This window comes from Nansenia antarctica, assembly GCF_963989245.1.
Source record: "Nansenia antarctica genome assembly, chromosome: 7".
Classification (NCBI taxonomy): Eukaryota; Metazoa; Chordata; class Actinopteri; order Argentiniformes; family Microstomatidae; genus Nansenia; species Nansenia antarctica.
The window spans coordinates 47,869,125-47,884,528 of NC_137677.1; the positions used below are offsets into that span (position 1 = coordinate 47,869,125).

The window sequence follows — 15,404 nt, forward strand, 5'->3', positions numbered from 1 at the left end:
CACACACACACAGCGGAAGGCCACGTCTATCTTTTATCAGCACATCCATCCATCCATCCATCCATCCATCCATCCTTTCTCTCTGTCTGTCTCCTGTCCAGGCACAGTACGTGACGGCGTGTTGACCATAGGCAGCGTCTCCGCTCCGATCTATAACCCCGATGAGAAGATGAAGGTCCCGGACGTTCTCTTCTATGACAACACGCAGGTAACAACCACCACCACCGCCTCCACCACGTCCCCACCCTCTGACATGATTCACTGGGTTCAGAATGCCAAATAGAATCCTTCCCTCTCACTAGACCTGGAGTCAAGAGCCCCTACTGTAGCTGGGCCTGAGCTCCTCTACCTCTTATCTGGGATGATGTTTCATTATTAGGGATTTGGATGCCTCTCTCATAAAAAAAACATTTTCATTTCCCCTGGCTAAGCTTCTTACTCTTTAGCCCCCTTCATCAGAAAGGAACCAGAGAGAGAGATTGTGGCACTGCCACATGTGCCATAAATGTATATGGTGCACTATAATTAATTACCCAGAAAATAACTTGTGAAAGGGGTTATTAAATTGAAATGTCCTCAAAGTTGTATATGGTGTGGGTAAATGAAAAAGAAACTTGTAATGTGTGGTGAAAGGTCATTTGTTTTTGTCTATGTTCAATGCTATGTCCATTGGCAATGTACGGGTTAATCGGGGAAAGACGCGACTTTTGGAGGCACCTGTCCACTATAAGGGAGGGGTCAAGGAGGAAGTAACCAGGGGTTGTTTAGAGAGAAATGTTTGGAGAGAAGGAGATACGAGCGCGCCAGTTTTGATATTGCAGCGGCTTAAGTTACCACACTGACGGACTAAAGTTTGAACCGTTGATCCGGGGAAATCAAGTTAGTTTATTACACGGAGATCACCAAGACTCTTTCATCACCGTCGTATGTGGATTACCTGGTCATCACAAGTGTTGACCAACCCTATTCTACTCTACGCTCATCGCTGTTCCACATCTCTCCCAAGGAACGGGTGAGAGCGATCTATTTTGTTTTCTTTTGGGTTTTATGCAATTGCCTTTTTGGGGGGGTTTAATTAAGACTGATCAGTCTCGTTGCGCCGTGCGTTTTTTCCGTGCTGCGTGGGATTATATGACTTTGATTCAGCCTGGAACCCTGTGGACGGGCCTAATAGGCTAGGGTTGTTGAGACTCATTTTCTTTGATCCAGCTATAGTTCGCATTGCGGACAAACGGGACTGGTTAGGGATTGTTATTTGTGACAGTTTACTGATGATTCAAGCCATTGTTTTCATGTCATATATCAATTCATTACTTTAGCAGAGGGAAGTTAACTCTATCCATAAAAGAATCCGAGTTTGCTATAGCACAGATTTGTTCACTACAGGTCTGATTGTTATAAGATGGTAATCTCAACCTTGGCCGTGTAATCTAGTCTAGGTGGAATTCTGTTCTGATTACTGTTATTGACCAAGCTTTGCTTTGTAAGCAGCTAATCGTCATTTAATGGGGTTAGAGGGTGTGTGAGTGTGTGAGTGTGTGAGTGTGTGTGTGTGTGTGTGTGTGTGTGTGTGTGGGGTGCGTGGTTGTGCATATGAGCGTGTGTTCTCTAGGTGTGTGTGTGCGCGTGCACAGAATTATTGAGTGAAAGAGAGTGACAACGTCCTGCAAAAACAACTCTTTATCCAACGCAGTGGCTGCCTGACAAACACTAGCCTCACCCGCGTCGGAGCAGCCGACACAGACAGACCGCTTTCAATTATGTTTTGGGGTTCCAAGCCATTTTAGGGTCTCCAAAGAGAAAGAGATCCACAGGTATTGATAAGGAAACATGACTGTGCTTGTACATTGTTTTGGGGGGAATTGAGCTGCTAGAAACCCAGCTCAATAGTCATCATATTGTCCTCCTGAATATGATGCATACACAGACTCGAGTTGACCCTGGTCACGACCCAGATCTATCCCCTTGCTGTTCTATCTCTCTCTCTCTCTCTCTCTCTCTCTCTCTCTCTCTGTCTCTCTCACCATCCCTCCATCCCTTTTCCATTCCCCCACCCCCCCTGCTGTGCCAGAACAGAAGGAGAGAGGGGAAGGAGGGAGAGGAGAAAGAAGTGTTAGAAACATTGCCTGCCCCACTTTGCGATGACCTGTTTTCTGTTCTGCCTTCTGCTCGCAGCTCTTCTGCCTACTACTTTCTGCCTTTTACACTTCTCTCCTTTCCATGGTCTTTGAATATACTTTTGGGATGTGTCCGAATTCCCGTATTACAAATCTGGCACAGAATAGTGTATTTAGTAATAGTATATTTACGAGCAGGTCTAAATGAGCGGTCGAAGTTCAAATTCAGGCGATTAACATGTTGGTCTCGGTCTCTGTGTCTCTGCCGCAGCACATGATGGTGATGGAGGACATGCTCAAAGACTTCCTGTTAGGAGAGCACCTCCTATTGGTTGGAAACCAGGTAAGTTAACCCTTTAATGACAGAAGACGCAGACCCTTACCTTGCTTCTATTCACTAGTGGTTGACATTACATTGAAACCAAGCATTAACACCAATGGGTCATGTCACAGTGAGGGGAAAAAGCCTGCATAGATAAAGCAGAGATTTGTAGTGGGTTTCTGTGAATTGGGTCACAGTAGACAGCTCTAGTTGATGAGTGTAGGGGTGGGGGGGGGGGGTCCTCTCTATCCCCCTCTCCTCCTCCACCCTCCAGCTCAGACAGAGTGGACACTCGGCCTCCCACGTCCCCCCTCCCTAGTGGACACCCTGTGCCCTTCACAGGGCCTGAGGATGGCGGAGGAGGGAGGGAGGGAGGGAGGGAGGGAGGGAGGGAGGGAGTGAGTGGGCAAGGACCCTAGGGAGTGAGTGGACAAGCTGTAGCCTTGGTCGGGGCCCAAGGGAGTGGGTGAGTGGGCGAGTGTTGAGATGACAAGTGTCAGGTGGGGTTACCAGATGCCTGACAGACACGCTCTGGGCCTCACCAGACAGTTCAACGTGAGATGTCTCGTTGGAGGAGTCACAACTCCAAGCTGATGCTTCCGTGTTCTGACAAGGCTGGTCTATTCTCGGTCTCCCCATAACACTATATTGTTTAAATCCAATAAATGATTGTTTTTTCTTTTTCCAGATTTTCGATGAGTGTTCATCATTGTGATGTGTGTGTGTGTGTGTGTTTGTTTATGTGTGTGCGTGACGTGTGTGTGTGTGTGCGTGTGAGTGTTTATGTGTGCTCACTGTTCACGTGTACACATGTGCCTGTGTGAATTCTCACAGGGTGTGGGGAAGAACAAGGTGGTGGACAGATTCCTGCATCTGCTGAACAGGCCCAGAGAGTACCTGCAGCTCCACAGGTAAGGTTGGAGGGGGTCAGAGGTCAAAGGGCCAGGTCACAGAGTGTTGTTGTCGTCATAGACTGAACCAGTTTCTCTTGCCTGAGGGTGTATTTTTGGAATCTCCAAAATGTGGAGATGTTTTTTGTCGAATTTGGCGTCCATTAAGTCCCTGATGTGTTTTTTAGATACTGGTACCGCTTTTAATGGCAGACCAAAAACTCTGACCCATATCTGTTAATGTGTTTCGGTGCTTCAATGAGTCACCACGCGCTTCTATTTTTATCGACATCCAAATAAATAACATCGCAAAAACAGCCAACAGGGAACATTTTCCACGGCTGACGTGGGTTCCTTTTTGCTTTTAGACGTGTTTTAATATGTTCTGTGCGTGGGAGGCTGTGGCGCGTCTGTGCCAAAACAACTGGATCATGACCCCACATCGGGAACAGAGCCGTGGAGGCCGGTGGAGGTAGAAATCGGAGGACGGGCTCATTGTAAATGGATAGAACGGAATGAGAAATTATGAAATGGTTCCGTTCCGTGCGTTACAGTGAGCTCGCCCTTCTGATTTCAATGATACCTTCCCTCATTCCGTTCCATATGTTACAATTGGCCCGCACCCCCCCTCCCCGATTTCTCCTTCCACCGACCTTGACTGGGAGAGTCATATCTATGAAAAGGTGTGAGAAGCAGTCTCCTTCACTACCCTGCCTGGCTGTGACTCCTATCTAAGGGTGTTACGGACTATTTCTGTCCCCAGCAAATGAGGACGTCAGTCTCCAGGCCAAGAACACTGTAGAGCTGTGTTAGAACATGGGCCTGCATGAAGGGCTTCTATTAATGGCTGACTAACTAACCCACCTAGAGAGAACGAGGTCGCGGTCGACCTCCGCCTTCTCCCACCGCTGTGGTTATTGATCTGGACATACGTTCACACACAGCACTGACTTGTGTGTGGTTGTTTGTTTGTGTGTGTGTGTGTGTGTGTGTGTGTGTTTGTCTGATTGTGTCTGAGTGTGAGACACAGAGACACAGAGAGAGACACAGAGAGACACACACAGAGACAGAGGTCTCATTAAGTGAGATCGGGATCTCAATTGTATAGTTTTTATTTTTTTATTTTTTTATTATCCAAGGCGTCTCCAGGTCCAGGGTGAGACCCAGCCTCTCTTATAGTAGTAGTAGTAGTTGTTTCTCAAAGTGGAGTGAAAGGCAGCGCAGGGCAACGCAGGGCTGGGTGTGGACGTGGCCTGGTTAGCAGGGCTGGGTGTGGACGTGGCCTGGTTAGCAGGGCTGGGTGTGGACGTGGCCTGGTTAGCAGGGCTGGGTGTGGACGTGGCCTGGTTAGCAGGGCTGGGTGTGGACGTCGCCTGGTTAGCGACGATAGCGCCAGGCTAATATTAGAGCAGAGGCGCGGTGGCTTTGGGGGATTGTCCCTGTCAGAGTCTGCAGAGATGTCTCAGGGAGATGACTGAGAAACAGCCCCAACGCCCGTTACACAGGAAACTAGGACACACTCTGGGTCACACACACACACACACACACACCGGGATAGAATGTTTCTCTTAGCCCTTGTGTGTGTGTGTGTGTGTGTGTGTGTGTGTGTGTGTGTGTGTGTGTGTGTGTGTGTGTGTGTGTGTGTGTGTGTGTGTGTGTGTGTGTGTGTGTGTGTGTGTGTGTGTGTGTGTGTGTGTGTGTGTGTGTGTGTGTGTGTGTGTGTGTGTGTGTGTGTGTGTGTGTGTGTGTGTGTGTGTGTGGTGTGTGTGTCTCTCTGTGTGTGTGTGTGTGTCTCTGTGTGTGTAACGCTCCTCTGTCCCCTCCCAGAGACACTACGGTCCAGACTCTGACCCTGCAGCCCTCAGTCAGAGACGGCATCATCGTGTATGAAGACTCACCATTGGTCAGTACTGCTACATCACAGCCCCATGCACTGTAACACACACACACACACACACACACACACACACACACACACACATAAAGAAACGATGGCACACTCACCATTGGTCAGCATCACTGCATCGCAGCCCACATAACACACACACATACACATAACACACTTGAAGATCCAACGTCGTGGTGACAGTGTTGCCAGATTGGGCGTATTCCCGCCCAATTGGGCTACTTATGATCACACTGGGCGGATTTTAGACTGTGGTTAGGCTGGGAAACAATCCCATCTGGCAACACTGCGTGGTGAGAGAGAGAGAGAGAGAGAGAGTCCTACTTTCCCCTGCAGGTCACCCAGACACTACAACACAACACCATACGCAGCACACACCAGCTGCTCATTAATACACATGACACCTCATAACACCCTTACATAAGCTGGCATCTCAGGCTGTTATGTGATGTAATATAGGACCTTTTAACACGTAACACCCCGCAACTCACACTTACACACACTCATAAACCATTTATTTTTTACATGTAATACATGTGTTCAAGAGTTATGGGGGTGAGCACCTGATTAGATACAAGACGTACTGTACTGTAGACCCTTTTTGCTTGTTTTTCTTCTTCAGCCTCAGTAAGAATGAGTTTAGTCCTGTCCTGCCTATAAATCAGAGCCAGAAAACATCCTAAAACATTTTTACATTCACATTTACACAGTTCACATTAACTTGGTTGTTGTTGCTGAGAAGGGGACTACTATATTTTGGATCGTATCAGTTAGCAGATAGAGCCACCATCTCTCCAATTGGAACTCCAATTACCCCCCCTACCCCCACCCACCCCACCCCACCCCACCCACCTAACCCCACCCAACCCCCTGCCAGTTAGCTGTCAGACTAGGGCCTACTATAAAAAGGGAAAATATAGTTCACAACGGACCCACAGATGGGCGATAAGAAAGGCTATTCAGTAAGGCTATGAGACTGAGAGACAAGGTGGTGAAGGAAAGAGGGATGGACAGAGGGAGAGAGGGAAAGAGGGATAGACAGAGGGAGAGAGGGAAAGAGGGATGGACAGAGGGAGAGAGGGAAAGAGGGATGGACAGAGGGAGAGAGGGTAGAGAAGAAGGCGAGAGTGATACGAGCCTGTTAGAAAAGCAGGGATATGGCGATGGAGACGGGTTGAGATGAGGGGAGGAGGAGGAGGAAAGACTAAAAGCAGAGAAGGGGGGGGTGGAGGAGAGAAGGGCGTCATGGCCTGGTTAGAGCCACGGTATTGTGTAACAGTGACTTTTAGATGTCATAAGGAACTTGGGAGATAGTGGGTGTTCTCTCTAAATAGGTTTTTAATGATTTCTCCTTCACACACACACACACACACACACACACACACACACACACACACACACATACAGGGTTCACACCCCTCTTCATTTCTCTCTGGAGGGAGGGAGGGAGGGAGGAGGAGAGATAAAAGACTTGGTTCGGTCCATTATCTAACCAGCACTCATCACACAGTCACGCTTTAAAAGGCTCTCTGGCTCTGGGCCGTTACAGCAAAGAGATCAGAAAATAGACATCTGTCTCATAGCCCTATTTCACGTGTGTGTGTGTGTGTGTGTGTGTGTGTGTGTGTGTGTGCGTGTGCGTGTGTGTGTGTGTAGGTGAAAGCAGTGAAAATGGGCCACATCCTGGTCATTGACGAAGCAGACAAAGCCCCTACTAATGTCACCTGCATCCTCAAGACCCTCGTAGAGAGCGGGGAGATGATCCTGGCGGACGGACGCAGGATCGTATCAGGTACACACACACACACACGCACACACAGAGACTATCACAGTGGTCCCCAACGGGCCGCAGAGAATGAATTTTAAAAATATTGTATTGATTATCAGAGTCTGAAAGACACTAATTAATTGTCTCCGCCACTAATTGATTCAGTCCACTAAGTTGACGATTTCTTTTTCTTTATTATGAAAAAAAACAACCCTGAAGCTAGATTTAGGTCGCTTTCAGACCTACATTTCGTTCCGATTTAGGGAGCAGTAAATTACAATGTTACAATGTTGCAGACTTAATCGCCCCCACACGCGCGAAGCGACGCGCTTGCAAAACAGTTTTGTGATTGGTCCGAGTTTAGCGGGAAATTTGGATTTCAGGATATTCCTCTCCTCCGCCGATCCCTTGAAAAGAAACATCAACTCACTCACGCGGCCAGTCTGATAGCAGCGGACCGCTAATGTCCAATCACAACAATGATTTTGTACAGTTCAGTATAATATTTGTAGATATGTTTTTGTTTAAATAATATTCACTCTGTCTTTTAGTTTCACACTCAAAAATCCCTCAAACGGTTCACTCTGTCTACAGCGGGAGAACAGGTGGCAGAAGGAGAGCCATCAGCATCGGCTAGCTGTGGTGGTGTATCAGCAGACATTAGCAAGTAAAAAAACGATTCTTATGTGCCGTCACTTTAGCAACGACAGTATTGGCAGGGAAAAAAGAAGGGGAGTCGATTTTTTTATTGACAACGGAATTACATGCTGGAAAAACATGCAGCTAAAATTCAGGGAACATTTGGACAATAAGAGACACAAGGGAGAAGTACGGGAAAACAGGGCTCATGTAGGTGTCATCAAAGGTAAGAGTTGGTTTTCTTTAACTCAGCTGATACTCAGCTGTTTACCGAATGTTCCATCTGATTGTCACACTGTGATTTTACTTGTGTTATGTGGTGGGTTGACATAATTCACCCACGGAACTATGGGTTGGGAGTAGGGGTGGGCATCAATGATCGACGATCGATAATTGATCGATAAGGATCTTGGTCGATCACAAAATATTTTGCTCGATAATCATTAAAAAATAATTTATTTTTATTTTTATAATAATAATAATAATGGAAATGAGTTTATCCACTTTATGTGTGAGAAATGAACTTTGCATTTGCCTTCGCATTGAATTTCGCAACGCAGTACGGCATGATGCAACAAGTTCCCGTACGTTAGTGTAACCTCCAGTAATTCCAGGTTCCCCTCAACAAAGAGGCACTGTTTTGTCGAGGGTAGAGGATTTTGTGCGCTGATGCAAATAGTCGAGCCAGCATATCCTGTTCCATCGCGACGTTCTATAACCAGGCCTGCCGCCTACAGTCTCTCGCTGGAGTTTAAATTTAAGTTAAGGTGGACGCTCTTAAGGACACTAACGTTTTCAATCATCCTCCTATTTGTGAGTAACTGTTTTTTTACTGCTCCTATGGTGAGATTTTCTATATTTTTATTTATAACGTAAAATGTGTTTTTAATTTAAACAATTTAGGCTACTCACTGCCTTGTTTAAGAGGATTGTTATCTGACTGTAGTGTCTAGTTTGAATGTGAATGAATGAATGTGTGCAATAGCAACACAAATAAAGTTTTTTCCCCAAGGAAAACATGCTTGTTATTTCTGCCCTAGTTTATTTATTTTTTTTATGAAAAAAAAGCTTATCAATTTATCGATAATTGATCGTTAATTCTTGCGATTATCGAAAAAGAAATGTTGATCGTTTGCCCAGCCCTAGTTGGGAGTATTGTTCCGCACGGACAGATAAGTGCGTGGTACCCGAGTTGTTTATTCAGTTCTATTTACTGCTTGAGTGTGTTTGAGACAATCGTTCATATCCTACATTAAACGTTTAGCTTTGTCATTTGATACGCCGCCTACGACTACCGTCTCTCGGCACTACAGTAAACAGTTAATCAGTAACGTTAGCCAGTTTTGTGCTCTCATGTAGGCCTACTTCGTATTGATGAGCTGATGATCTTTGTGTGTGTGTGTGTGACTGTCAGTCACAAGTTTATATTCTACGGATGTTGTTCAGTGCTGTATGCGCGTTCCTGGTTCTGTGTGTACTCTTGTGTACTTCATATTCAATGAGCTGATTATCTTTCACTGTGTGTGTCTGTGTCTGTGTCAGTGTCTTGACTTGGTCATATCTGTCAGTCACATGTATATTATTATGATCCAAAGATGGATATTATACGGTAACCTACGTTCAGTGCTGTATGTATGCGCGTTCCCCATGTTCTCCTGCAGCTGTAGCCTCCCGATATATTGGTATTTGATCACCTGCTATATAAAACATCGCCGCTCGGCTTTAATGGCTTAACCGCTATATATTTTTTTGCCATGCTCCCTCTAGTTTTTGGTGAAGTTACGTCGTTGTTTTGAGCGCGCGTGCACGCGGAAAAAATTGATTTGCCTGGCCGCCACTAATGTGGAAATTCCTGGAGGAAACACTGCGGTCGTATCATTTCGATATATTTATGCCCCCACACCCGAAGGCCGGTCCGTGAAAATATTGTCTTACATGAAACCGGTCCGTGGCGCAAAAAAGGTTGGGGACCGCTGTTTTAGGTGACCCTCCGTGACAGCTGTCATTGGCCTTGTCTGTGTGTGTAGGTCTGTTTTCTGTAGTAGTGCATTTTCTGTCTGTGTGTGTGTGTCTTTATTTTCCAACCAGGAGAGATCATTCCAGTAGACCAACCATTTCTAGCTAATGTATATTTCTAATGATGATTTCTAATATGTCTTGTATGATTCTTGTTATGATTACATTTCTATGATTGTAAAGACCAAACTTATCTAGTTACACAATCTTCAGCATAACAAGTTCCTAAGATATGAAAAATGCACAAGCAAAAGGAATGCAAGCCAAATTATTTTTTATTGAGTCTATGCATTTGTATGCATTGTAACCAGAAAACGGCTACTGGGTCTTCTTGGATGGACACTGTTTGCGTTAACAGCAGCAGAGGCCAAGGCTCTTCACAGACGTGAGCATCCTCGAGAGGAGGGAACGCTTCTGTGTCTTTGAAGATCCTCTCTCCTCAATGGGAGTCGTGACAGACCTCACTGGGCTGGCCGCTAGAGACAGGAGAGAGAGTTCATATGAGCTTCACCAGGCCTATAGCTACAGAATACTTTATTAGTTTGGTTAGTATGTCCTTGGTCTGAGTGTTATACATGTTGACTTACCTCTGCTGTGTCCATCGTCGTGGGCAACCTCAATGTCCTCCTGTCCTGGGGCTGGAGGCTGCTGGACACCGTCCTTGTTGTCCTCCTGTCCTGGGGCTGGAGGCTGGACACCTACCTGTTTGCTCTTCTTGAACTACATCAGTTGTTACAGAAGAAGAATCAATGACAGAACATATCTCTTAAAACCCCATTATTCCTACAACAACAATGCATAGCTTGTCTGCTGTTTTATGATAAACTGGTAAGACTTTACATTACCGTTACATCACCGAGTACATGTGGCTTTCTTTGATAAATTCACTGTATATACTGTATCTGTTTTACCTTTCTCTTCAACATTGAAAGGAATTTCCCAAATTTCCCTTTCTTTTTCTTCCCACTAGCATCACTCTGAGGCTGTGTGAGTGAGGCTGTGGAGGCTGTTGTGGCCATTGATACGTTGTCCATCACCTGGTGGACCAGGACCCTGGAGAACAGATCCACTGTGTTGTTGTATATCTCCGAAGAGCTGGTGGACAGCAGGCTCTTGGGGCTGGAGACTCTGGTCGGGGCGTTGTTGTCGGAAGCTTCCTCCTCCGTGCTCCATGATGAGCGAGGGACGATCACGGGAAGAAGCAAGCGCTTCACCGACTCCTCGGCAAAGGCGTAGATCACCTCAATGCCCACCTTAAAACGCTTCTCTGCCTGTGTCGGTTTGGACAGAACACTGTCCGACACACACTTCCCAACATCCACCGATAGACTGCTGTGCAGGGACATCAGCGCCTGGAGTCTGTCCACAAGGGCGTGAGTCAAGGTGCGGAACCTCACCTGGGACAGCAGCTCCTCCCGTCTGGTGAGGTCAGCTCCGGGAGAGGTGACCTCTTCAAGAACCGGCAGGTCCATGTGGTCCATCAGGACTTTCACCACGTCGGCCATCAGCTGTTTGTCACTGACGGAATCCTCCGGCACAGTCTCATCAGAGCTCTCAAGCTTTGAATGTGTCAAAGACACATTCTCGAACTTGGACCGTGTGGACAGAGGAGGAGGCCCTGAGCAACTCTGTAGCTACTAATGCACCACCCTCACTGGAAAGTCCATCACTACCCTCACTAGACACCATCTCTACTTTCTCCAGTAGAGATCCTACAGCACTGTGCCATTGTCGGAGCTCCACTGAGGTCTCCATTTTTTCTGACTGTGCCACCATGTCACCCTGAATGGCAACCAGGATCTGGCTAATGCTCTCCCTAGCCTTAGCCATAGATGCACTTTGCTCAGCGGCATGCATCTCACGCTGAGTGAAGAATTCCTTCAGCTTCTGCTGCAGATCTCTCCAGATGGTCTGTGCTGTAGACCACAGTCTCAACTCCGATACCTCAGAGGCCTCAGAACCTCCCACACTTCCCCCGAGGAGCAGACTGGGACTAGCTGAGGACTCCTGAGTTTGGAACAGGCTCTTAACGCCATTCACAAACGTGCCAACAAGGTCTAATGCTGACAAGTCAGCACAACAGGTAGTTAACCCAGAGTGGTGGGAAGTACTTCCTGCACTGGGGGAGCATCTCTCTGGTCTCATGAGGACGTCTCTCACTTTCTCAGCGGCTTGCCTCTGAAAGTCCTCCTTGGACAGTCCAACGACTGCGCTGGGAGACACGCACAAATTCTCTGCTGATGAGGAGGAGGAGGCAGAATACTCCTTTAACCATCTTAACACGTCCTCCACAAACTCGCAGGCAGCGAGGGACTGATCTGACGACCTTGGTCCAGCGGAGGCTGTCGTCTCATCCTCTGTGTTATAAAAGACGAGAATCTCGCTCAGAACCTCTTTGGTGCTGTGGTCGAGTTTGAGCTGGCTCACCGCAGTGCTTTGGAGAGCCACCATCGGTCGAGAGCTTTCACTCTGACCTCTACGCAGCGCTACTCCAACTGGTGAGACAGTTGTTGGAGGTAGAGGCTCACTCAGGCAAGACTTCGCTTGGACCAGAGCAGATCCAGGGATGAATCTGTCATGGTCTGATTGCAGTTTGCACTCGAGAGACCTGTGGCTTGTGCCTTTAAAAGACAACAGCCGTGCGTAAAACGCTCCCAGCCTTCTCTGAAGCCTCTGAACTAGAATCAGGGCAAAAGGCAGAGACTCCTCCTTTGAAACACCAGGCCCAGCTGGTGAGTGAGTGATAGACCTCATGTCTGCCACAAAGTCATCAATAATACCTGAGGCCTCCATATTGATATCTGATATGGGTAGACTGCATGTGACAGGCATATTTATGGCAGACACTGCTGAGAGCCACTCGCTGACGGCCTCTGTGGCCTCACATCTAATGTCCTCATTAGAAAGTCTATCCACGCCGGAACAACGGCTGACCTGGGGAACATCCTCTAAATTCTCCAGATACATATCACCACAGAGTTCTGCTGTTGGATAATTCGCCAGTCCAGATAGGATGTCTTCCACCATACCTTCCTTTATGGACAGAATCGAGGACTTCTTACGGGCAGAGATTGAAGACTCAAGCCTCACCACCTCAGATCTAAATGTGGCTGCAAGTTCACCATAGACTTCCTTGGTGACTTCTTCATAGTTAATGGCCTGAGAGACACTCCCGGACCGGATGGAGGCAAGTTCCTCATCACTGATGTCTAGTAGTTCCTCTCCGTTGGTTCCACTCTCCTCTACGAGCAACGGGATTTCCTCTCCGCTGGTTCCACTCAAAGCTGAGGCCCTCCCATTTATGACTGACTCTCGCCTGAACAAGTCAGCCAATTTCGTCTGCATATTTGCAAACATCTTACGGGTACCAGTGAAGATTTTATTTGCAATAGACCCGTCCAAATCCGTGGTCTGAATGATGTCTTCAACATCAGACGCGAATGTGTCGACGACGTGAGCCGCCTCCAATCCTCGCCTCCAATCTTCAGGAGTTGGGGAGGTGGTCATCGCGGCGGCCATGTTGGCTTGGACAGTGACATCACTAGTTGAGCCAGACGGTAAACAGCCGTAGATATTCTTGCTCAGAATTTCACCAACGGCCTTGGTGGCTTTGGAGTGAAACTCCTCACTCTTAATAATCCCGAGGTGTCGTCCCACACTGGAAGAGGAGGACACGCGTCTATGCGGCGCTCCGGCAGAGGATGCCTCCTGATCAGAGACAGAGCTGATCCTGCTGATCTTCTTTGCTAGCTCTCTGAGCATGTCAGCTGCTCCCTGCACGCCCTCCTGATCAGCTGAGCTGCATGACTCCACCGTCTCAACGATGGCAGTCATGACGTCGGCCATCATTGGCCCCAGGTCGGTCATATCGGTCATGGCCTTAATCTGTGGCATCACTGGTTTGTAGATCCCAACTTCCTGGAGCTTGATGGACACCACGCGCATCATCCTCCAAGTCGCCGCGCACAGGGAGTGCTCCTTATCCCAGCCTTTAGGGGCAGACTTACCTGGCCTTGATAATGAAATTATCAAGGCGACGTCAGAGTTCACCTGCTCCAGGACGTCTCTCACCACAGGTCTGGTAGAATCAAAGGAGCTAGAGGAGATCGAGCCCAGTGATTGGAGGACGGTGTCCTCGGTGATCCCAAAGAGGACCCGGAGTGGATCATCCAGGGGGGGTGATCCACTCTGAGAGGCTGCAGCCTCCCTGGCCTCATTCAGCTGTATGACACGCTGTAGAGTAGGGAGGATGACCTCTATGGCCGCGTTGGAGATCAGTTTTACTATCTTCTGGCCCATGACGTCAAGCTTCGCCTTGGTCATCTGTGTTCATTCAAAAGAGAGTGAAGGATTAGTTGTTCAGCTTAAAGAAGATAATCATTTCGATTCACTGATTCAACACAAACAATAATAATAATAATAATAATAATAACTTTATTTGTATAGCGCTTTTCCTGCAAACGTTGCAGCTCAAAATGCTTTAATCATTATAATAATCTTAATTTAATTATTTTGTAATTTTAAGGCAATATTAAAAGGATGGGTTTTTATCATCTTAATTTAATTATTTAGTCATTTAAAGGCAATATTAAAAAGATGGGTTTTTAGTCTTGACATATTTGCTGAAGTTGCTTCCCTAATGTAAACTGGCAGTGCATTCCACAATTTGGGTGCATAAAATGAGAATGCAGCCTCACCAAATCTCTTCTTTTGTACATGTGGTACACAGAGAAAACCAGCGTCAGAAGACCTGAGAGCTCTATTGGGCTGATATGCTAGCAAAAGGTCTTTCAGATATTCTGGTGCTGTGCCAGTGAGAGCTTTATAAACAAGCAGAAGGATCTTGAAATCTATTCTGAACTTAACAGGAAGCCGTGTAGAGTTTCTAAAATAGGAGTTATACCATAATGACTGGTATGGTATGCCTGCTAACTCTAAAGTAAAATAATAACACATCAAATACACTTACCGGGTCTCTCATGCAGTCATGGATCACCCTCCACTGCCTGGTGAAGAAACAAGTCAACGTTTTCAATTGTTTGGTCTTGGCTTACACTTGTTGTGCTGCGCAGGGTGCGAAATCGTGAGCTTAGAATGATAAGGTTCTATCTCCGTTTAGAATGATAAGGTTCTATCTCCGTTTAGAATGATAAGGTTCTATCTCCGTTTAGAATGAGAAGGTTCTATCTCCGTTTAGGGAAGTTCAGAGATATTGAGGTCAAAGTTTTTACATTCCATTATGTTTTGTGAGATGGAACCTTTGTATTTTATTAATTACTAACTCAAAAATGTCAACATTTTAAAAATAACACGACAGGCATTAATAAACACCTAATGGATCAGATTATGTAAAAAAAACTCAATTTTGACAAAAATTGAGATAGAACTGTATAATTCTAATGTCACGAAATATTGGGTGTGTATTGAAACATAATAATAATAATAATAATAGTATTGATTATTGAATAATGTGTATTGAAACATAGGGAGCATAGATACAGTAGAGCACATAATCCTTACTCATCAGTGAGACACTTCATGAATGTGATCAGGGTGGGGAGGCGGTCCTGATCGATGTTGGTGTTTAACCACCCAGCCCCCCCCGGCCCCTCCTCCTCCAGCAGCGTGATGACTGCCGCTCTGTCCTCATACTTGTCCTTCGCTCCGGCTGAGGAGGACGTCTCAGCGCGAGCTAAAAGAAACAAACAGAGGATTCTGGGGTTTTATTGTCACCTAGGAAATAGTC

At 46.7% G+C, this 15,404-nt stretch overlaps 1 protein-coding gene across 1 annotated transcript in view; it reads left to right on the forward strand.

Annotated features, from left to right (window-relative positions):
- vwa8 (von Willebrand factor A domain containing 8) overlaps nt 1-15,404 on the forward strand; it is a gene marked incomplete at its 3' end in the record, with an annotated part of 76,828 nt that overhangs the window by 18,373 nt on the left and 43,051 nt on the right. The window contains exons 19-23 of the mRNA XM_080536127.1: nt 102-208; nt 2,389-2,460; nt 3,274-3,350; nt 5,157-5,232; nt 6,892-7,027. Coding sequence (XP_080392253.1) covers nt 102-208; nt 2,389-2,460; nt 3,274-3,350; nt 5,157-5,232; nt 6,892-7,027 — 468 coding nt within the window. The remainder of the gene's footprint in view (nt 1-101; nt 209-2,388; nt 2,461-3,273; nt 3,351-5,156; nt 5,233-6,891; nt 7,028-15,404) is intronic.